General features: G+C 39.1%; 1 protein-coding gene across 12 annotated transcripts in view; it reads left to right on the top strand.

Moving 5' to 3' along the window:
- Nucleotides 1-848: 848 nt before the first annotated feature.
- tacc2 (transforming, acidic coiled-coil containing protein 2) overlaps nt 849-25,045 on the top strand; it is a 130,298-nt gene continuing 106,101 nt past the window's right edge. For 7 of the 12 annotated variants that reach the window (XM_041788699.1, XM_041788698.1, XM_041788697.1 and 4 more), the window contains exon 1: nt 850-1,215. In XM_041788699.1, coding sequence (XP_041644633.1) covers nt 1,105-1,215 — 111 coding nt within the window. In that variant the 5' untranslated portion in view covers nt 850-1,104. Of the gene's footprint in view, nt 1,216-7,447; nt 7,567-14,833; nt 14,925-17,614; nt 17,684-25,045 lie in introns of those variants that run through there. The other 5 variants (XM_041788700.1, XM_041788691.1, XM_041788692.1 and 2 more) reach the window with 4 other exon arrangements.

Below are 25,045 nucleotides of genomic sequence, written 5' to 3'. Positions count from 1 at the left end.
AGGATTGACCCTCTATGGCTTACTCTCGCGGTGGAGAGTGTCAGTGATCGTCATCTTGGACAGTAGTCAAGTCAGCAGTCTTCCCCATGATTGTGGTAGTGTGCACTGAATCAGAGTGAGATAACTGACAAGAAACTGGACTTCTTAACAATATTCTAATATTTTGAGATAGATGATTTTTTGTGAGCAGTAGGCTATGCAACAGTCAATAGGATTGAAACAAAAAAGTCCTCAAATATTTCACTTTGTATGAAATTATTCTAGAATATACGGAGTCTTAGGAGCCACTCTCCCACCTTCACTCCCCACATCTTCTCCAGTTGTTCTTTCAGCCTTCAGTATTTCTCAAGCTTCTTGTGTTCCTAATCAAAACTTCCAAAAGAAAAAATGAAGCTTGCCCAGTGTTACAAGGTGACCTATTTTAAATGTGTCCCCTTGCAAAACTGGCATTCATGATGCTCTCAAATGTTCTATCTCTAAATGCCAGTGGCAAGTCTATGTCCAAACTAGTGTATGGTTAATTGTGTTTTTTCTTTTCTTGTGAAGGCAGTGAAAAACACTCTGTGGATAAAACAAAACTCACAAAATGATTCATCATGTTTTTGCCCTAATTTCTCCTCCTGCTCTATTTCCTGGCTGAGTGAACTTCACTGTAGTCACATTTCTCTGGCTGAACACAGCAGTATCATCGTGCATTCCCATCATCATGGTGTACCACCATCATCTGCTCTCCTCCTGGGTCTTTTAAAGAGACAGGCACCCTTTTTCTGCTGCCTCTCATCTTCTCCTCTCCCCCTGTCTGTGCATTTTTTTCCCTCAGAAGCAGAGCAGGGAGGATCTCTGAGGCGGGAAAGAGAAAGAGAAGCTCCCTTTTTTTTTACGCTTATTTGATTAGGTTGGACTGCTTATGTAATGTAGGGATGTTTTTTATATAACAATGCCTTGAAAATGTATGTCACAGGAGCACCAGTGGCAAATGCAGAGCAGAGCATTTATTAGTCACTGATGCACACTCTGGCACAGACACAGAGGCGTGCACGCTCTCACTCTGTTGCTCCAGCACAGATCTGCCTGCTCTGGCGATGCTGAGGCTGACTGAGAAGGATGCAGTTCTGCAGGAAGGTGCTGTGCAAGCCGTGTAGTGCTCGAGTCACTTCACCGGAGGAGGACATGGAATACAAGATGGGGAGCTGCATCGGAATCTCACACCGACAGGTAAACACAGGGGCTGTCTGCAGCAGAGAATCTGTGCATCATAGGGATGGGCAATAGATCAATTTCTTAAGACATATTGGTATGTTTTCAAATGTGATATTAGAGTTGGAGAATATTGTTTATATCAAAATGACACCATTATTATTATTACTGGGAAAAAACAGATGTCTGGCCAAATACTCTGCAAAAGATTACTTACAATAAGAACCATTAATAGAATTCTGCTTATTGGTTATCTATAATCTACAGTGCTTATTAAAAGTATTCACCCATTTGAGTTAATTTACACTTTTATTGATTTTATGACTCAGTATAATTTGTGTTTTTGAAAAAAAAATACTTTAAAACAGCCTCTTTAATGTCAAAGTGAAAACAGATTGCTACAACAGATTACTAGTCTCACAGTTAGTGAAATGGGGATCACCTGAGTGCAGTGAATGCGTCTCAATGTATTGTAGTATAAGGACACCTGTGTCTGGAAGGTCCAGTCACTGGTTAATCAGCATTCCTGGCTACCATTGTACCATGAAGCCAAAAGAACACTCCAAGCGACTCAGAGAGAAGTATATGTCGAGGGATGAGTACACAAAAAAATTCCAAGTCACTGAACATCCCCCAGAGTTTAGTTAAATTCATCATCAGTAAATGGAAGGAATATGTTAAATCTGCCACGATCAGGCAGTCTTCACAAACTGAGTGAGCGTGCAAGAAGGAGACTAGAGAGAGAGGCCACCAAGACACCTATGACTACTCTGAAGGAGTTAAAAGCTTTGGCAGCTGAGATGGGAGTGAGTCTGCATACTTATGCTACAGAGCTTTATGGTAGAGTGGCAAAGAGAAAGCCACTGTTGAAACAAACTCAGATTAAACCTCGACTAGAGGTCACCAAAAGGCATGTGGGACACTCCTTGGTCAAGTGGGAGAAAGTTCTTTGGTCTGATGAGACCAAAATGGAGCTTTTTCACCATCAGACAAGATGCTATAACTGGCATCAAACATTGCACATCACCACAAACACCCCATCCCCACTGTGAAGCATGGTGGTGGCAGCATCATGCTGTGGGGATGTTTCTTGGCAGCCGGCCCTGCAGTCCTTGTGAAGGTAGAGAGTAAAATAAATATGGAAAATATAGGAAAAATACTGGAGGACAATCTTATTCAGTCTGCAAGAGAAGTACAGCTTGGGAGAGAATTTATTTTCCGGTAAGACAATGACCTGAAGCACTCAACAATCCAAAAGAGAATTGGTGGCTGGACTTGAAAAGAGCTGGTCACATCTGATCCCCATGCAGCCTGACAGAACTTGATGCAGTCACTAATTTCAGATTATGTATTTTTATTTAACTGACATTAATTTGTAGAAACCTGTTTTCACTTTGACATCAAAATTTTTTTTCTTTTCAAAAAAGCCTAATTATATTGACCATGATTGATTTATTAAATCAGTAAAAGGGTAAAACAACCAAGGAGTGGAATTCTTTTTCTCGGTGCTACATATAATGTTTTCCTGGTACTATAGTAATCTAAGCAGCATCTGTATGCTACATTGTGTTCTTATATCACCCCGTGCAATGTTTGACCATTTTTCTATGGCATAACTGTATGAATTTCAATAAAACCACAGGAAATCTAAATTTCTAAAGCTATGCAATGGAGGTCTATGCGCAGGATGTCTGAGTGCATTTTGTAGCTGTGAGAAATCTGATTGGCTCATGGTGTTGGAGGATGGGGCTTGGCGATAGGTGGTTCAGCGTTGCTTACTACTACTGATTGAGATACCATTATTGCCCTAATGGATCGACACATTTTACTGGTCAGGCGTGTGTTTCCCTGGCATAAGCAGAGAAAGAAGGTGCGCTTTATGATTGGAAGAGGGGTGACATCAGCAGGGAAAAGAGCTGTGGAGATGGAGAGTAGGGGGTGAGGAGGGTGAGGAGCGTTGAGCTGCTGATTATTGTGGATGATAATGGAAACCAGGTGAACAATAAAGAGGAGCTAGTGTGCGTGCTTTTCATTCACTGAGGCAGAGTTGGAGGGAACAAGTGTGTCAACAGAGAGCTGTGATGTCTGCAGAGCTGATCAAATCAGTGTTATTTATAGAGATAGTAATAATAAGCCTGCTGTGCCCACAGACTGGGCACTCAGCTGAGGATGGCCTGTGAAGACTGCGGATAAAAAGGGACCCAAAATAAATCCCCATCCCTCTGAAGTCAATATCTGGCTCATTTTTGAATCACTGCATTGTGATTCTACCCATCAGTTGGTCTGTTGCAGCAGATTTATGCTTGAGTGTTTTAACTGCAGTTTTAACCTTTTAGGCACTGCCAATTCTTTACAGATATAGGAAAGAAAAAAAAGGGATAGAAAAAGCATTGTCACATGGAAGTTGAGAGGATGAGCACATGCAGGCTTTCTGCAGAGAAAGCCACAGGTGGTATGAATATTACATTACAGTGAAGCGAGGTGAGGCAGCTTGATTTGTTACAATGTCATTTAGCAGACGCTTTTCTCCAAAGCGACGTACATTTGAGAGCAAGAACAACACAAGCAATGATCTAGACAAGAAGAAACAACATCAGTAAGTGCCATCAAGTGCTTCAGGTCCAATTGGACGCAAGTGCTGTCATGTAGAGTTTAAGGCAGAGTACCTAAAATATACGTTGTTTATGGAGTTTTTTTTTTGTTTTTTGTTTTTTTGGTTTTTTTTGTTATTAGACAGCAACAATGAATCAAGGAAAATGTGGGATCACTAATCGCCATTCATTAGACTTCACAACAACTATTTACCAAGTACCAAGTGCTGGATCATTCCCAAAGAGCTGGGCAAAGAAATCCCAGAAGCAGAGCAGGACAGTGCGAGCTAACTATAGTTGGGAAACTCATTCAACCATTGGGGGCAGCAGTGGAGAATAGTCTGGCTGAGACTCAATCTACTACTGGGGACAACAGTAGAGAATTGCCTAGCTAAGTGCAAAGTGTTCTCTGAAGAGCTGAGTCTTTAGCCTTCTCTTGAAAGTAGACAGGGAGTCTGTAGATCGAATGGAGTTGGGTAATTCATTCCACCATTTAGGGACAACAGAGGAGAAGAGTCGAGCTAGTGACTTAGGAGCATGATGTGCTGGAAGTACCAGGCGCCTTTCGCTGGCTGAGCGTAGTGGGCGAGAAGGGGTGTAGACCTGGATGAGGGACTCCAGGTAAACAGGAGCAGTTTTAGTTACTGCTTTGTAAGCAATGATTAGAGTTTTGAATTTAATGCGAGCTGCAACTGGAAGCCAGTGTAGAGAGATTAAAAGAGGCGTGACATGAGCTCTCTTGGGTTGGTTGAAGACCAGACGTGCTACTGCGTTCTGGATCAACTGCAGAGGTATAACTGTGCATGCAGGTAGGCCTGCCAGTAATGAGTTACAGTAGAGATGAGTTAGAGAGAGATGTACAGCACGCTGACCATGAAATTATGAAATTCATACTTGCTATAGGATTTATTTTGCATCTTTAAAGGGACCCAAGGATGCTTTCATGTGGGAAGAAATAAGTCAATGAAATAATGGGTAACAGCCATGTTTGCTGGGGAAGGAAATTAGATACTTAACAACCCAGAGAATAAAAATTATTTGGATAGAATGAAAATTTATAAATGAAAGGCAAGTTTTTGCCACTGTATGCAAGAATACAATGAAACTTTGTTTGACAGCAGTCCTGTGTGACAAATTTGGAAAAAACAGAGGTATAACTACCAAAATAGACATAAAAATAATAAAAGTGCTAAAATTAGTGTTTTATTTATAATGAAACAGTCTAGCCTAGTTAATGAATATGCTCATGGTTGTTTGAATGGATTCAGGGGAGTGTGAAATTCGTTCAGGAACACCTTCATCATACATTTTTCAATTTTATTGCAAAATAGATACACAGTTTTACTTGGCGGAGAAGGCTCTGCTCAGAAGATGCTCCCTGGGTTAGTCAAGCAGCATGCTTTGACTCTACAGGGAGCACATGGCTAGAAACCACACCCATATGGAGGGATACATTTTTGACAATGCATATTGAATACAATAAATTAGTTCAAAAACATTTAATCCATAGTAGCATAAATATGAATATGGTGGTGCAACAAGCTTTATGCTATAAAGGAGGAGGCTGGGGTGGAGGAGGTTAAGTTTGCCAGCAGCAGCAGTACCAGTGTGGTGCATCAGTATTAATGTGAGCAGGGATTAGTGAGAAATACGTTGTATTTAAATGGACCGCTGTGTTGAGAGAAAGAGCTGATTGGCTGTGGCGCTTGAAGGCCATGATAGGGATCAGCTGGGTGTATGACTACTATGTCCAGCTTACATAGATACAAAGCACTGCCATCAGGCCAAAACCTCCACAATCACCACTTTTATGAGAATGAAAAAAACCACTGTATTTTTCAATTTAAATGAACACTGACTAGTGATAGTCAACATCTTTTTGACACTTACATTGGTTTAGATGTTTTAAAACCCACTGATACACGTAAAGCAGGGGTGTCAAAACTTTTTCCAGTGGGGGCCACAGTCAGAAGTATATCAGGATGGGGGAGCCACTTTTACCCACCATGAGGGTATTAAAGTTAGTACAACAATTTTAGTGAAGGTAAAGATATGCTTAGTGATTAGGCATGCCAGAAATGGCTATTTAATTGCTGATGAGGCAAATAGCCGATCATTTTAAGGATTTTGGGGTGGTCAGTCAGATTTCAGGGGGCCCTGGTCAGCTCTGGATACCACTGGAACTGTGCCTGGAACATCATTGGTGCCTCTTTTGCTGCTGTAATCCATATTCAATCAGTCAAGTAAATCAAGATATCATTTTGGCTGCCAATATGTTCATTATTTACAGTGTTGTCCCAGTTTCATCAAGAAAAACAAAATTGCCTGGTCAAAATGTTTGTTTATAGGATAAGAATTCATTTAATTTCAAGAATTTGTTTGAGGGCCAATCAAAAATGGCCTGCAGGCCATACCTTGGACACCCCTGATGTAAAAGATGACCAAAATCACTGATTTCTGAAAAAAAAAAAAAAAAAATCATGAAAAATGGAGATATGAGATAATAAACTGTTTGTTTGTTTTTTGGGAAGCAGGCTTGCCAGTTCAACCTTGCAAAGCAGTTAGATCAGCCAGATTCCATGTTTGCAATCAGGCAAATCTATTTTGCAAAGCTCCAATCTGAAAAGATTGTGCCTGGTCTGTAAACGGACCTGACCAATCAGTGTTGTTTGAGGAGAGTGAGGTGGCAGCTACAGGCGGGGTTTAGTTTTACTGGAAGCTATTAGCAATGGCTGCTGCTGGTAGCAATTAGCCTGGATGTAGCTACAGTATAGCAGCAGTTTTATCACAACTGTACCAAATATCTTTATTTAGAAAAGAGCTTAGAACTACACTTAAAGCTTATCATGACAAAAAAGATGTTATCGTTCTTCTCCTGACCTGCTTCAGCATGGGTTTCTGATAGGTACAGCAGGGTTTGTTGTACTGTTAATTAGTTTATACAATGGCTGCTGCAGGTTTAGCGAATTAATAACACAAGAGCAAAGAGCCATGATGAAAGCTTTTCTTGACAGAGGAGATGTTTTTCACTCCTCCTGATCTGCTTTGGCATGAGTTTTATCCACTGACAAGTTCCACTGTTCATAAACAACAACAGCGACTTACTGTCAAGCTCAGGTTACTCTGATTCACTCTGATTGCCCCATTATGAATGTGACAGACAGAACTTTTGTCCAATCACTATCTGAAATTTTCTTGAAAAGTCAAACCCTTTCCAAACACTTTGCATGGGACGTTTCCCAGATGAGTATTAAATATATCCATGCAATGAAACAATCTATCTGTCATGTAAGGTTAATTGAAGCCTGCCTTATTTATCAAAACATACAACAACAGCAGGCCGGGAAAGGGACTAGAGTTTCCATCTAGTCTGATCTTTCTGACTTCTCATCCTGCTGTCATTCTCTCAGCCTGTTTGTTTACAGTGTTGCCTGAGAACTAACGCCCCCCTCCACAGCCTCCTGTCAGATCAGGTGCACCCCCCCTCAAACACCTCCTGGCCCAAAGCAGACATGGCTCCCCCAGCTCCGGTTCAGTCTCCTCCCTCCTCTACCCTCACCCCTGAGCCCCCCCACTCTTGCCCCCTGTTCGGTCTGTGCCCACCCTCCGTCCTTTCCTCCCACTCAGCGTGCGATGCAAAAATAGCAGCAGAGAGACTCCTCAGAAGAGAGGACAGAAACAAACACCAGCTTTAAGTCGGGCAGTAAACACAGACTGGAGGAGTTCATGAAAAGCTGCAGGTAGACACTGAGGGAGAAGAAGTCTAGTGTTTGCAGAGGTGAGTAGTTCATGAGCTGCTGCATTGCTATCGATTTTGGATTATTTCTTTGGTCTATAATCACCTTGCTGATTGATTAGTCAGTGTCTGAAGAAAGAAGGACAGTGGGGAAAAGGTAGGGTCTGTTTGGGCTGGAATGAACTTGTGTGGCATTTGTTTTGGTCTCTGTATATAATGATGAAGGTTGTCTTAGCAACTATAGGAGCATGTCTTCTAACAACATATTATCGTTCTAATCAGTACTTCATCACATGAACGTAATACTGATAATATTTTTAGAGTCAAGTGCTATTCACATTTAAAGAAAAATAAAGAGAAACTCAAGTGAGTGTATTTGTTTGCATGCATGTAGATGTATTCAATGTGTAAATATTTCAAACTAAAATCATTTTGTCTGTTCATAAAGCAGTGCTCTTCAGCCTTTAGCCTCCCTTACTTATATCTCACAAAAGTTGAGCCCCTAAAAACTGACATATATTTTTGATTTGATTATTAATTGATACTATCCAAACAGAAAAGGCCTCATTAAAACCTGTTCTAAGCAAAATACCTTTGTACAATCTGTCCACTAAGTGTGTTGATAGTATTTAGGTATGCTATTATATATATTAACTAATATAATTTTTAAAACCTCAGAGCAGTCAAAGTGTTATTCATTGTTGCACCATATTTAAAACTATACCCTAATACTGACATATCAATCAAGTTTTGAATGCAGGACTTTTACTGGTATCAGTGCGTCCCAACACTTAATATACACCTAAGAGGTCCACAGTAGACCGCATCCTGGCACTTCTGGTCCTCACTAAAAGCTATTGGGGATTCAACAGGGGATTCTTTGCAGCCTATGTTGACTTACAGAAGGTGTTTGACCCGGGGAGTAGAGATGCCCTCTGGAGGATTCAGGATAGCTCATCCAGCTGATGTCTGCCCTATATTCTGGTACAGAAAATACTGGGAAGTGTGGTGCTCCCCCTTTGACTTCTTCCCAGTTGATTCTGGGGTAAGGCAGAGGTGTGTCGTAGCCTCTCCTCTCTTCAGTACCTGTATGGACTGGATAATGGGGAGGGTAACAAGGGCAGTGAACTGTGGAGAGTCATTTGGATATCTGGTGATGATGCTGTGATCCTTGCAGAGACTGTAGATGTCCTGTGAGGAGGTTGAAGCATTGAGAATGCACATCTTCTGGGGCAAAACAAAGATCCAGGCATTTGGGAATGCTGCCATCGAGTCTGTGTCTGTGGACGATGAGTGCATGGAAGTTGTGGAGCAGGTCACCTACCTTGGGGACGCAATCCATTGACCCACTGGTTGTGAGGCTGAGATCATCAGACTTTGACAAAAGTCTTTTGGCCCTTGGTCCTCCTGGTCTTACTATACTCTTGTGAGGCCTGGATGTTGACTGATCGCCAGAGCCGCCAACTGGACTCCTTTGTGACAACTTCAGTTTGGCGCATCCTTGGGTATGGTTGACAGGACTGTGTCTTTAATGCAGACGTGCTCAGAAGAGCGAGGATGGGAAGGGTCAGCTGCCTGATACTGGAACAGCAACTGCACTTTTATAAGCACCTGGTCAGCGGCCTGATCCAGCTCACTGCATACTGAGTGCCCAGGACCGGATGGGCTGGTCCAGATGCCGGGAGCCTCTGCATACATTGTGGAAGTGTCAGCTGGGAGGACACTTGGAGAGATAGGGCATGGGTCTGGCGTAGGCCTGGAGGATGGCCATTAGGAAGCCAGAACCATAAAGGACCAAGGTTGATGAGGCAAAGTGCTGAACCAGCATATGCTGGTTATAATATAATTACTACTTTTTCTAAAGAAAACAATTTTCATCTTTTTCAAGACACTTAAGTGAAATCTCTTTAACAGAATAACCTTTAACTAAATGTTATCTCACAAAAAGTAAGCAACTCTGTTTTTTCTGCAAAGTTTCTGTCAACTTCACTCCATTCTTCAGGGCTGCTGAAATGTATTTTAGGTGTGCTTGAGCATGCCTAGAAAGGGTCTCAAATCACCCATGACACAAAATACATCTATCCGTTCATCTTCTACACCCCTTATCCTGTTCAGGGTCATGGGGGGCTAGAGTCTAACCCAACTATCACTGGGCGAGAGGCAGGGAACACCCTGGACTGGTCACCAGTATAAAAAATAACCATCCATAGGCAAAAAAACAAAACAAAGATAGAAAAAGTTAAAGCTACATTCTGTAGACTTTTTTGCACTCAAATGTCTACATTACTGAAAAAGACCTATGTCATATTTGTTGCCATATTGCCATTGCTGCTCTGTCATAGTGGCCTCCATGACAGAGCAGCCTGGACTTGACGATAGTTTTGTACTCAAGACCACACTAGCCAAGACCAAGACTTGCTCAACCAGAGTGCACTAAGCCCAAGACAAGCCGAGGCCAAGACAAAACCAAGACCAAGACCATAAAAATCAGTTAAAAAAAACCTTGACAAGGTTGAACAGTTAAAGAGCTTTCTCTTTTTCTTTTTAATAAATTTAACAGATAAATAATGTGTCTGCAACTTTTTCATAGCACAACATGCAAAAATCTCAAATCTTAACAGATTTGTTCAACTAACTTCTTGTAAAAAAATAAATCCTTGTATGCATCTAAAAACCGCTGGCAAGTCCAGAATTATTTAAAAAAATCTGAAAATTGGATGTTTATCTTGATTTGTCAGGTGGATGAAGGTGTGCAGAGGTATTTCTGACTAGAAATAAGATTGACTGACTGTCCGAGTTTTTGCAGTTGTAGCTATTTGTTGTTTTAGCAAGTGCCTCTCCTTATTATCACATTAATGACGTCAAAGAATAGCAGATCAGTGCTGGTTTCGACCGCTCTTCATGGAAAATCCTGAGTCCGGCCAGTCTGAGAGACAAAGCCGAGTAAAAATGCTCTCAAGTCCGGGACAAGACCAAGACATTCAAGACGTCGTCTTGAGACCAGTCTCAAGACTAAGACCGTTCTTGAGTACTACAGCACTACTTGATGAATAATCCATATAGCAGTTCCTCTTCTTGACAATAATTTTAAACAAAAGTGTCGTGTTAGAGGGCTGTATCTAATCAAAAGAAAATTCAGCCACATAGTGAGTAGAGTTACTGACATTTCTGTAGATTTCTACATTGCATTGACTCTGTGAGACATGACAACCTGTCGCTGTTCAGGCCTGGTTTCCCAAAATATACCAACACATGAACTCATTTCTAATGAAAATTTGGAAACATTTTATAGCAGATTCTTCCAACATTTCAAGCAGATTACTCACACTTCAGTGGACATGTTGGACAATTCTTTCAAAAATTCAGAAATTAGAGCAATAATGCAGAAAAGCCAAAATGTAATGTCCTCTTATATAAATGCAGGGTCTTAGGAGGTTTAAACAGCCATATAGAAAGGTGAGCCTTCTCACTGATGGGTTCTTCTTCATATAGCATCACTGCTCATTCCAGTCTGTTTCATAACCAGTGAAAATATTCTCCCATGACCTTTAAAAAGCAGCTTTTTGTTTCGATGAAGGCCTATTTGGGTTTTTGCATCAGTGATGGGGTCATATACAGGGCAGGAAACAGTGACCTCATCTTTAAGGGGTCCGGGCAACAACATTATGTGCTCATCTAAACCAAAGAGCTTAAAAGATGGCTCATGTTAAGAGACTGACATGCCAGCGCTGAGGTGAAAACAGACCTGGCAACTGTCTAATCATATGATTTCCCCTCAGCGCTTTCTGTGCTCTGAAACACTGTGGCCAGTTAAAGTGCACACGCGTCCACAGAGTGAGGGCTGAAATTACACCCCATTCACACAAATAGCAAAGAGGAGGGGATGAGAGACGAGCTGCCACATCACACAAGTGAGAATTAATCTGAGGGGGTTTACAGATATTAATTTCCTCGTGAGGGTAGCCAAGTAGACACGTGAGACTAGAAATTAAATAAAGAGTAAGGATGAATTTAACTGGAATAGATGGCTGGACTCGTTTGGGAATGAAGTGTGCATAGCAAATTGTGCACAAGACTGGAATAAAGTCTAACAGCAGTGGACAGGACAGATATCTATTTATAAAGTCTGATAAATTCAGGTCAGTGCTTTCTGACTACAACGTACAGTCCCCGCAGTCATATGAGGAATGCACAAACAGCCTTTCTGTGGCACGAGTGTTTGCCGCTCAGATGTAAGTCAGACAACAAAGAAATACTCCTGCGAGGCAGAGGGACTGTCAGAGGATGTGCAATAAGGCTTAAGAATGGATTCTACCTGTATATTTGCACATGAACCCATGTTTGAGCGTATTTTCTGGAATATAATTTCAATATTTAGTTCTGAAAATTGTAGTAAAAATGAGCCTGGATCATTTAAATAGCCCTGGAGTGACTTATTTTTCCTTAAACAGACACTAGAGTCATCACAATCTAATGTTTACCACTTGAAAAGCAGTTTGCAGTGTCACCCAGTCTTAGTCACTGTGCTACTCTGCTCCACTCAGTCACATGACATGCACAGACACAAACATTTGTTCCTGTTGTTGATGCCTTTTTTGAGGACCTGCTGTTCAAATAACTACAAAAGACATAGAAATAATGATTTTCTTTCAACTTAGAAGATGATTTACTACAGCTATAAACTCCACTTCCAAAAAAGTTGGTACATCATATAAAATGTGGACAGAAAAAAAACAGAATGCAGTGACTTGCAAACCTTTTCCAAATTTAATAGAATAAAGCATCAAGACAAGGTTTTTCTAGGAAACATAAAGTACTGTGCAGAACTTTTAGGCGTGTTTGGGCGAAAAAAATTGAGGCTGAAGTAAGATGTAGATGTGGTGAGGGCACCATTGGGGATGGGAAGGAGGATTGACACAATCCTGATAGTGCTCTGGATGTTCTTGCATATTACCAAGGGCATGGGAAGATAATCAGTTGAAAAAATACAAAAGTCTAGGATGGCGCAAGCATGGCCTAGCGTACCATCCAGACAAGTAGCAGGGTTGCAATGAGCTTCTGGTCACCCTTTGGATGTCCCAGGGACCCCAAAACCACGGGCCTCCAATGGGTGTATTACCAGGGGTGAAAAGGCCCAGACAAAAAAGATGCAGTCCACTTTGACCTTAGCTGCCGAGTGATGCACACTTGTCGATGTGTGTCGACCCTGACTCTGGCCACCCTCTCCCCTCACTCCAGCCCTGGGCTGTGGCACATCAGGCAATGTGATGAATCCTTAGTGCCCTGCATGCCTAAAGCTAATACACATGGCTGTACATACATTCTGAATTTGATGCCTGCAACATGCTCCAAAAAAGTTGGGATATGAGCAATTTTTACCTCTGTTACATCAACTTGATAACAAAAGAGTCTGAGGATTGAAGACAATTATTACATTGAATTCTTCACCATTCTTACTTCATGTGTGTCTTAGGTTAATAAATGCAATTAGATATTTTTTCAAAATTGTTCTGCCCTAGTTTAATCCCTAAATACTGTCTTGGATGTTTAATAAAATGATTTACTACTTTTTTTTGTTGAAAAATACATTAGATGAGCAACTCAAAAACAGTCACATATTAAATCACAATCAGGGGTAGTGGTAAGGCACGGCCCTATGCACGCAGGTGGTCCAGGTTCAAGTCCAGCTGTTTTTGACTCTATCCAGCCTGATAAATTTATCTTAAATGGCTTTCACAATACTGTGGGGGGGGGGGGGGGGGGGCATAACTACATTTATTTCCCAAATTGTTCAGCCCTGATGCAGGCCAGTTTAGTAGCCTCACTCTTACATCGTGAAGCCATGGTGTTGTAACTCATGCATGATGTGACCATAGAATTGGACAAACCCTGTGTGACGCCGGTCGTCTGCTTACAATAGAAGGACTCAAACGGCTCTTGAAGCCAATCCATGGAGGCCTCCATATTGAAATTGCGGTCTCAACCGAGCTTTGGATCAACCTAACGGCCTGCCCACTAAGCTCAACTTCCTGTCAGCCTGCTAGCTAGCATTCTGGTTGACAGAAACGGAGCCTCTGCCTGCCGAGTTATCTGTCAATCAAATGAGACGCGCCAATCAGCTTTCATCTTAAATATAATCCAAACAACTGTGGTACCAAAAAATTCACCCCCCTTACAGTGGGAGCACAATAAGACATGAGCTAATGAGACACGTTTGGTGTTTTGAACCAGGCTGTAAACCAGTTTATTTCTAGTGTCAAAACTGGCTGTTTAACATGTGTTCAGACAGGACGTCCTGTGTTCCTGCAGCCAGCCTCAAGTGGACACTTGCAGTATTGCAATTTTTTGCACTTCTGCATCGGCTTCATTTTTCAGGACCAGAGGTTGCTGCTTGGATGTGACTTGGCATTGTCTTGCTAAAATAAGCAGGGACGGCCCTGAAAAAGATGCCGTCTGGATGGAATGCTACGTTACTCCAAAACCTGTATCTGCCAGTATTAATGGGGCCTTCACAGAGGTGCAAGTGACCCATGCTATAGACACTTATACACCCCACAACATCATAGATGTCAGCTAAAGTTAGTTAAAGTTGATCTGTTTGGAAATTAAATGTGTTTTCTTTGTGCTGTATTCTGGATACAGGTCCTAAAAGTTAAACTATGAGATTTAAGTAAGAAAAATGCTTTAGAGGAATGAAGCCATCAGAAATTTCAAGTAAACTTCTGGATGTCTGAGGTGCACAGCCTTTGGCAAAACGTTGGCAATATTTGTTACACACTTCAGTAGACACAGACTAGAAGTTTCTCTTTTGGATCGCTCACATTGCCTTGGCACCAAGTCAGGTGGTAATAAAATGAACATTTATGACATGCATAAACTTTTTTTTCAAAACTTTATTAGAATTAAAAAAAACAAAAACATTCCACTCTTTTGCCAGATGAAATCGGGGATAGTTTCAGTCTTTTCAGGAGTCCTCATACCACCTTCTCTTGAATTCATTTCTAGAATTTGACCTCTCAAGACTCCTCTTCTATGAAGATTCCTCTTTCTTTTGTTTTTAAGCCTCTATCAGCGGAGGTAAAACCTGCACTTTGCCCCATGAGGGAGGCCTTACCACAAAGGCCTCTAATCTCCAAAACAACACACACTTAGAGCTCTCCCTCCGTGCTAGCTGAACCTCATACCAGAGACGTGTAATCCTGTGGAGCATGACTGTGTGACTGCTGAGCCCCACAGATCCCCTCTTCTCTCTCTGACCCTGGGTACAGCAGTTCTACTCTGATGGTCCCTCTGTGCTGGTGTCTTTCAGCCAGCTGATGTGAGAGGGTGCTAGTTTGGGCGGTTGTGGCCGTGCAGCCGGCTGAGCCATGGGGAACGACAACAGCACGACTGAGGCGTTGGTAAGGACAAGCTTGATGGTTTTGGATGGCTGGACAGCTGGTGGCTCCCCCACTTTTGCTGCTTTACATGCTTTTATTTCTTTCATGCAGAGATGACTTACCAAACTAACACTTATTGGCTTTAATTCTACCTGCTGGACTCGCTAAAACAACTCTAAAATCCTCACTGGTCTTTCTGTTCCTGTCTCCTATCAGCTTCATGGGAGACTTTTTAAACAAGGATTTCAGAGTAAAACTATTTAGAAATAAGGTTTAAATGAATATAAAAAACAGGCTGATTTTGATATGGATAGTTTTGAGGATGCCTGTAAATCATTTTCATTACCATGCTTGATTGTGGCTTTTTCTCATAAGCTTTTTGTCATGACCCATTGATCTGGTTTGTGTTTGAAAGCTTGAAAACTCATATTTTTGGGTGAATCATGAATGGCTTCTGTCTTGAAATAAAACTAGGCAGTATGGACTAAAACCTCAATACATTTTAGCTGAAGGGCAACACATGTAAACATTTTTTCTTCTGTAAAAAACACATGACAATATCAGAAATATAAACTTTGATATGAATCAAGTGATATAAATGTTTTTAAAACGTTCTACACACTTAGATACTGAAATATTTTTCAGCATGATAAAATCTCCATAATTTATTTGATCGCTGGTTTAAAAAAGTGCAGAGACTTGATGGACTTTACTCAGATTTTAACCAATAGAAACAGATCACTTTCTTAATTGCACAAATAAGTTGGCAGCATTAAGAAAAGAGGGTGGAACTGATGAATTTGGAGGGAAATCTGTGCTTCTTATCAGTGACATGTCACAAAGCTACAAAAAGATCCCCCCCCCAAAAAAATAATAACAAAGCGAACTATTCGAAAAAGTCCTTGCTCTTCGCCAGTTTTACCCACTTTTGTATTTGTAATTTGCCATTGCATTTGTGTGATTAAGACAGTGTTCTAAATCTTTGCCATCAAGTTTTAATAATTAAAAACAATAGAATTAACAAAAAATATAGTTTTGTTCATTGAGAAAAAGATGAATATAATTTGATTTTTAGTTATGACACAAATTCTTTAAAAATACATTTTTATGTATATTTCTATTAAAAATGTTGACTAGATTATCCTACAATACAATAGATCCACATTATGATGCTGTGTGAAATGACATGATATGTGTGTGATATGATATATCAGGACATGAACTGATATAATCCGTTATGACAGAACACAACCTATTATGATTGGGCAGGATACGATATGATATGACAGGATATGACAGAAAACAATACTAGGGATGCACGATATTATTGGCCAGATATTGGTATCGGCAGATATTAGCAAAAAATCCAAATATTGGTATGAGCAGATATCAAAATTTTTGCCAATATTTACGTCCGATATTTTAGCCGTGCATATCAGCATATATCAACCGTAAAATTTGGCCATACATACTAATAAATTAGTGGAGTTTTAGGCTGGACCAACACACCTATATAAGTTAAGAGTTTATTCATTCTTATTCTTATTCTTTAAACTTTAAAGTGTTTTTTAAGGAAAAAAAGTATGTTTCTTTTTTCATCCTCAAACCTAAAATTGTGGACTGAATTTTTAGTTATGTAAAACATATTTAAATATTGGTATTGACATCTGTATTGGCTAAAATGAATCTATAAATATCGGCATATCGGATATAAAAAAATTCCAATATCGTGCATCCCTAAACAATACTGTATGATACAACATGATTAAAAAAAAATGATACCATATAATGGAATATGATGATACGATAGATACAACACAATATGAAACACAAAGATGCAATATGATACAATGTTGTGCAATTTGATAATAACAATAATTGTGATATCATATAGGCTAATATAAAGATGTTATTAGAAACAATTCAACATGACAGTACACAATACAATACCTATGATATGATGATAATGATACAATACAATATGATATAAATCTGGGCTGGGCAGTTAATTACACATTAGATTTGACTGCAGTATGGCCTGCTGCAATTTTCAAATCCCAGACAGTACAATACTTCCTTAACCTGAAATGTGTTGAAATGCCAGTTTGATTAAAAAAAATTTGCAGCAGGGTTTTTTGCTCTACACATTATGAATTAATTCAGGTGTCTTTTTATAGAATAATTTCTATAAAAAAATCCAACTTTCCCTGTTCATGTATACGAGTTTCTTAACCAAAACAAGAATAACGAAACATCCTTTTCAGTACAGATTTAGAAGTTTGTGCCGTGGCTGTGATCAATGTTTTTCTGCTGATACTTCCAAACTTTCTTTGCTTCTTTTTTTAGAAATCCATCATGGTTTGAATTATCTAACAAATCCTGAAGGTTGCATGTGGAGTTGTCACTGCAATTAGATTGTTTTAAGAATTTTTTTTTTTTTTTTCAAAGCAGACAGCGTTAAAAAAAACAGACATTTCCACATGTGACTGGTGAACCTCTGCTGTGGAATTCAGGATTATTCTAATAGGATTAAGTAAACACTTCTGTCTTTAACTACAGATGACTGTGTGTGAGAGCAGAGTGGGTTTAATGTCGCTACCTCTGCCTAGTTAAAAACATGAAGTGTGTTAGTGCATACCACTAATGCTGTATGTACTGTGAAGGAGGGCTTCCCCCATTAAGATGTTGAATTCTTTCATTCCCTGTTACAGCCAGAAGAGGGCACTCCAGAGAACATTGTTCTGTTTCCACCCCAGGAAAATCAAAATGAGTCTCTGCAGGTACAACCAGAGCATGTGTGTGCAAGTGTGAAAGCCTGGGGGATTTTTTTTTATCTGGTGTGAATGTGAGCTTTACAGAACATGAAAAACTAAACAAAACACTTGTGATTATTTTGCAGAGCTCAATAATGCCACTGAAATAACAAAATGACCCTCCTGTGTGCTGTTCTATTATTAAACTAAGAATCATGTTGTCTCTTAAACTTTCATAGCTTAAAGGAAAAGACAGCCATAGGGGTAATGAAACAAATTCAGCATTAAAAAGCAGATCTAAATCAATTTCCTAATCTTAAAGATTCAGAAAAGCAAAGAAAATAGAACTGTTTGCAAACCTCATACAGCTGTTTTTGGCATCAGTTATTTAGGGAAATTCAATTCAATGCACTGTGCAATGATGCAGTTAGATAAGGTTTATTTTTAATTCTCCAGACGTTGGATTGAACTCTACGTGACACAGCAGAGTCTTGTGCTTTGAGTCTCCAGTCTGTTTATACATCTGATTGTGTATTTTGCATTTGTGTACTTTGTGTTGGCAGCTTTGAGGAGTGAAACATGAATGATTGATGGATGGATCTGTCTTATTTTACATGTCACGAACACAAAAGACCTAACCCTCATGGACTTAATAGCAGGGGTGGAAAATAACTAATCACATTTACTCAGATCACAGTTACCAAGTATTTTCTGTGGATACTTGAGTTCATTTTGAAAGCAGTATTTTTCTTCTACTTAAGTAACTTTTAACCAGAGTAACTATACTTTTACTTGAGTAAAATACTCATGTACTTTTACATAGGAGCACAAAGTGAGAAAGTGATTACACATCACATCCCAAAACAGCAAAAACTAGAGCGTTGATATCCCAGGCTTAAACATTTCTGGGTTGATTTTAACTCTATTCTGAGTGGAATTATCTTCAGAGTTATTTGACAGTGTTGATCCACCAATGTTAGTTCAGCTCTGTAAAGAGTCAATTGATCTAAGCTCCGCCCACTGGGATTTCAAATCTGGGGGGACCTCTGGGCAAAGTTTCCCATTATGCCTTTCAGCAGAGTGTTTATTTGTGTTTAGATTTTTCTCATGTCTCAAATAGATTGTTGTTTTTTATGTGAGACACATACACCATGAGTGAAGTTATCCACTGAGTTAGGGTCCCTGCCTGCGACTTTCATTGTTGTTCCTAGAGGATGCATGGGGTGCATTCTAAATCAGTATGCATTGCCTAACTCTGAGGTTGACTCTGCTTTGTTCTTGACAGAAAAGACCTACCTTGCCCCAGATTTTCAAGAGTTACTGTCATATTATAAAGTATTTAGCATTTTAAAAGTGTCGCTGAATTAGTGTGGACCAATATGGACACTTTTAAATTTAACTCATTGAGTTTGATGAATGCAGTCAATTTTGCTGTGTGTTTTATTTTATTATAGAGTGTGACTTTACCTGAACAACCTGGTTGGACATCTATCCTCCTGTTGCTCCTACCACTAAGGAAAGATCATCATCCTTTACTCAGTATTCAGCACTTAAAGTAAACTTTAAATTAGATACTTTTTAATTGTACTTGAGTAGATTTTTAGACCAGTAATTTTACCTGTACTTAAGTAAATTTAAGTAAATTTTCACCATAATAACTGCTTTTTCCACCTCTGCTTATAAAGACACCAGAGATAACGACGCAGTGTTCCAACAGAACAGTTCATAAGAAGCAGTCTGCAGTAACTGTTTGCACAACAGAGCAGTTAAAGATCCTCATATGTTATTCACCTAAGCAGAAAAGGTCAAACATATCGGAAGGAAACTCGACCTGTTTCAGATGTCAGTGCGTGCATGCAATTTCTTCTGACAGAGTTGTCTTTTTCAGCTTTCAAGTTGGCAGGTGATAATTTGTGCTCACAGATGTGTTATGGCAAGATAACTTTGTAAACATATCAAGTAAATAAGTGTTAAATTTTCCTTTTTACAGCAAATGTTAACTTTTTGTGGCATCTTGAATGCTGTGCCCTAACATCTCTTACTTTATTGTCATTGTTTGTTAATACTATCATGGATTTTTGTGTGTAATGCAGCATTTTCATGCCATTTTAAAAGTGATTTTTGTTCCATTTTTGCCTTTATGAAATGTAAAGGAAGATGGGATATTTAAAAGGAAAAATGTCAAGCAAAACATTACCATCACTTTAATGTCAAGGCCACATTGGTGACACTGATAGGTCAGAGATGGCTGTAGTAGAAACATTCCTTATTACTTATATGAGCATCTCAAAAACATTAGAATAGCCTGAAAAAGTTCATTTTCCCTGTAACTTAATTTAAAAAGTGAAACTTTCATATACTCTACATTAATCGAACATAAAGTGAAATAATCATGTATTTCTTTTTAAAATCTTGACGATTATGGCTTACAGCTCATGAAAATCAATGATCTTGTATCTCAAAATACCAGAATAGTACAGAAGACCTATTAAAAAAAGAAATTTATATTACAGAAATGTCATCTTCTGAAAATAATGATAATCTGTGCTTATTTGATAATTGTTCTGGGCTCCTTTTAGATGAAGTATGGCATCAGTGCAGCATGGCATGGGGGCAATTATTCTGTGGTACTGGAGGTGTTATGAAGCCCAGGTTGCTTTCACAGCAGCTTTTAGCTCAGTGATTCTCGACCTTTTAAGCCCGCGGCTCCCGAAATGAAAACCACAAAAAAGTGGTTAAAAGGAGTTAATAGTGGCAATAATGGGTAAACAGAAGCAAGAATAGCTGGAAAGTGTCCAGAATTGTTTAAATTGACAAAAAAATGGGTTTAAAGTGGCAAAACGTGTTAAAATTGGCAAAAATTGATGGGAAAAAGTAATGAAAATGGGTTCATATTTGGCAAGATTGGTGTTAAGTAGCAGAAGTGGGTAAAAAAAAAGAGGCAAGAATTGATCCAAATTGTGCTGAAATTGATAAAAAGTGGCAAATACTTGTAACAAAACTGGGTGGTAGACAATCATTTCAAAAGAATTCATAGTTTTTTCAGGGGGTCCTGACCCCCACGTTGAGAACCACTGCTTTCAGCTCATCTGTACTGTTGGCCCTGCTGTCTCTCATCCTCTTGATAAAACTCTGATATGGAAGCCTGTAGAGATCAAAATTTAAATGAAAAGTCTGATTTGAAAATTAAAATACAATAACAGAAATGCTTTTTAATTTTTCAATAATGGGTGCATTTGTTTTTACTCATGAATAAAACTGAAGTTCAGTTATTCATAAGTTTCATCTTCAAACATGTCACTTTCCTAACATAATTCAACTGAAAAAGAAAAGTACTCTATTATTTAATCCTCAGGAAATGTTCTTCTAAATAGCTCTCACAACTCAATTGGTTTGGCTATTTTGAAACTAAAATGCATTATTAGAAATGCTCTTTTATTTTCATTTTTGACTATCTAAAAAGTCTAATTTGAACAATACAAATGATAAGACAGCATTACAGTATCATTTATGAGTCAAAAGCACACATGTTTTTGAAAATAATGCTGTTTAGTTTTAAAAAGAACCACTCCCTTTGGATAATGAGGACAATTCAACAGAGCATTTTCTGAAATGTAAAGGTTAAATGTATTTTTCTTTTTCATTTTAATAATTTCATACATTGCGCAAAAGTGAAGATGAAATTTACAATGCTAATAAAATATTAATTTTATTTATCAATCAAAAAATGTGCACACATTTTGAAAATTAAAAAACATTTCTGTTATTCCCTTAAATGCCACTTTTACTTTTCATTTTAATAATGTCAAATATTGTGCAAATTGAAGATGAAACATAATTCACTAAATAGGTAATTGAATTTCAAGTAAAAATGTAAACACATTCTGAAAATGAAAAAGCATTTCCAAGAATGCATTTCAGTTTTCAAAATGGAGTTATGAGAGCTTTATAGCAAAACATTTTCTGAGAATGAACAATTAAGTACTTTTCTTTTTCAATTGAATTATGTTAAGAAATGTGCATGTTTAAAGATGAAAATTAAAAGGAAAGCTGAATAAATTAAGTTCAATTTTTTTGAGTCAAAAATGCATCCATTATTGGAAAATTAAAAGCACTTCTGTTACTGTGTTTTAATTTTCAAATTGACTTTATATTTGAATTTTGACCACCATCAGCTTCCATAGTATGATGCAGGAGGATGCTGTTTCTCTCTTTGCATGTATTCATACTGCATGTGTGTAGCTGTAACCAAAGCTTGTTTGAAGTGTAACCTGATCCTCCCTCTGGGGGTCACTGCAGGCCCGACCCTTGGCCTAATTCCCAGCATTCACCTGCAGAGGCACTGTCAGTCAGTCAGCTAGCCAGTGCAACCAACCAGCCAGAAAACAGCAGCAAGAGAAAGAGGAGGGGGAGGAGGCAGGAGCAGAGGTGGATAAAGGAAGAAAAGAGGGAAGCAGGAGGAGGAGGGAGTAAAAAGGAGTGGAAAGAGTTTACAGTAAAGGGGGAGGAGTCTGCTCAGCACTTCCCTGTGTCTGCTCAGTCAGTCCAGTCATCCTCAGCAGGCAGACCTCTGTGTAGAGACAGTGTAGAGTTTCTGGATTTAACGCACACTAACACACGCTGCAGGAGAGGCAGGAGGCGCATGGAAATTTAAGAGGGGAGCAGAAGGAGAATACGAGGAGAGGAGGAAGTTAGCTGAGTCAGTACGAGCAGGAGGAGGAGGAGGAGAAGAGGAGGCGTCAGCAGCATGTGTTGCAGCATGTTTGTGTCCCTTCAAAACACTCAGAGCCCTGCAGAGGTAGCAGCTCCGCACTGAGAGTCACCTTCACTGCTCGGTAAGTGAGACACAGAGGAGATGATGGGAGGGAAGTTGTGAGGAAAGGAGGCAGGATAGAGAGGATGTTGTTAACCTACCCGTGAGAGAGCACTTTGTTTATATCCCTACTGTGGATGTTTCTACCTCTGGATATGTGGCATGCTAGGGCTGTGCAATAAGACTGATAGTCCTGTCTTGATATGTGTTAGCCGAATGGCGATGCATGCAGTGGTGGAAGAAGATCAAGCCTATAGAAAAAGCATACCTGGTGAAAGTTTACTGAAGTATAAATAAAAGTACCAGCCTATAAAGCTGCTCAAGTACAGGCAAAAAGTAAGTCATTTAAAGTTTACCCAAAGTACTGAGTAGCTACTTTTGTTACCAAAGGAGCTTGCACAGTAAACTATGATCTTACCTCTGGAGACAATGAATCTCGATCCCGATCGTTTACCATAAGGTATGATGTCCTCTAAAGTGCAACAGCTGTTTTGGGATGCAATGTGTGTAGCAAAGTGCTACTGACCGTCATGCGTTTTGAAAGTCAAAATGCTGGCCAGTTTCAAGTTGGTGGAAAAAAGCTTGGACCTCCTCATTTTGGCTTTTAGTGCTTTTAATTTTCCTCAGTACTGCTTTTTAAAATGTAGAGAAGTATAATACTTCCCCCAAGAAATACTTAGGTTAAAGTAAAATTACTGATTTTTTAATGTAGTAAATATCAAAGTAAATACCTTACATACGTATATCCAGGGGTGGAAATAAACATTTATTCTAATGATTGTCACTATAGGTTGTTTGCAGATGACCTCATGGAGGAGCAGACTTCTGACGGTGTGCAAGAAGTGATTTTGGCATAGGGAAGTGCTACCAAAAGCCCATGTGTTGAGCTTTTTACGACTATGCCAATCATTTAAATTGCTAAAATAAAAACATTTTTATTTCTTAAGCTGGCCCCATCTAAAGTCTGGACAAGTGCTGTCACACAATGCTCGTGCATTGTCCGTTTCCAAAAAAAGCGGTCCGTTTTGGTTCAGTACAGTTTGTCACAGTTTAGATCATTAAACTCAAATTTTACCCGTGTTTCCTCAGCTGATGTCCATCTCACCAACCTCCAGTCTCACTCGTTATGACAGGAATTCTGTCTCTTTTAAGAGATCCACATCGTTTGGCTCAGATCAGAAGAGATAGTTGTTTGGCTCTCAAAAGCGTCTCCATTTGGTACCAGTTTGGCTTTTTAAATATGGATTAAATAATGACAAAGCACGGAGGAAAAGAAACTTGCACTCAAAGGGAGCTAACTATGGTGACTTACATAGAAGAGATGTTTCGTATTACTCCTTTGCTTACCTCACAAGGTTTATTTGATTGATAGCACATTACTGTTTTAAATAAAGGCATGATTGTGAAAAAATAAGGATTTTTTCAGGTTAAAGGGGCTCAGTTAGCCTCTTGGCTCAGTACAAGACTCCTCTTCTTGTCTCCCTTCATCTGACAAGGCTTGATGCTAGAAGGTCTCCAGGTCTGAGTAATTTACAGTAGTTATCGCCTCCATGCTAGGTAAATCTGTTAAGTGTAGAGATCGTACTGAATGTATGTAGAGCTGTAAAGGACTAACTCTCATCCGATCCCATCTGTGAATATTGGCATATCAAATATTGGCAAAAATCCAACATTGTGCATCCCTAGCTGGTACAACAAAGTACAGAAACTTAATGGTCTTCAATTGTATTTTAAATAAAAGCGAGAGAGTACTGTCCTTGCTCCTGGCAGGTTCCACATTATAAAGAAATGACTGAAACATTACAAATATAAAATATACAAAAAACACTGAGGATTATGTTTTTTTAATACGTTAATTATATGAACATTGAACAGTGGAGGGCACAGACAGTTACAGCGCCTATTAAAAGTACACCCCCTTGGATGTTTTACCCTTTTATGATTTTATAAATCAGTCATGGTCAATATAATTTGGCTTATAATTTTCAATAACCTTTTCTCTGAGTTGCTTGGAGTGTTCTTTTGTCTTCATGGTGTAATGGTAGCCAGGAATACTGATTAACCAGTGACTGGACCTTTCAGACACAGGTGTGTTGATACTTCATACTCCCTGTTTGGTTCATTGCTAATTGTTTATTCTATTAATCCCAAAGTTCATGCCTTTGCTATGTCTGTGTCTATTAAAACAATTTGTCAACATCTATTTTTTTAAAGGTGCTAATATAAATACAGCTAGTATTATTAATATATCATTATTACAGTCACTTATGATATGATACACTTTATTTGTCTTGGACTCAGAGTGCTGCACACATTCAGCTGCCAACACAATAATCTGAATAATAAATTAGAACAATAAGCACAAACTTATGACTGCTGAAGTCTTTTTCTTTGTATGTCCTCAGTCCTTATACTTTAAAGCGTATTTTAAGGACTGAAGTTTTATGTTTTTGTTATGTATTGGTATTGATATCTGCTTTTGCTCAAATTAATTTATAAATAAAGGCATTTTAAACATCCAGTATTGTTTCTCCATTACATTTTCATTGCTATCGCCCAGCTCGACTTTGGTGCGT

This window comes from Cheilinus undulatus, linkage group 6 (assembly GCF_018320785.1).
Source record: "Cheilinus undulatus linkage group 6, ASM1832078v1, whole genome shotgun sequence".
In the NCBI taxonomy this organism is placed as follows: Eukaryota; Metazoa; Chordata; class Actinopteri; order Labriformes; family Labridae; genus Cheilinus; species Cheilinus undulatus.
This window is presented reverse-complemented; position numbering and strand designations above follow the sequence as displayed.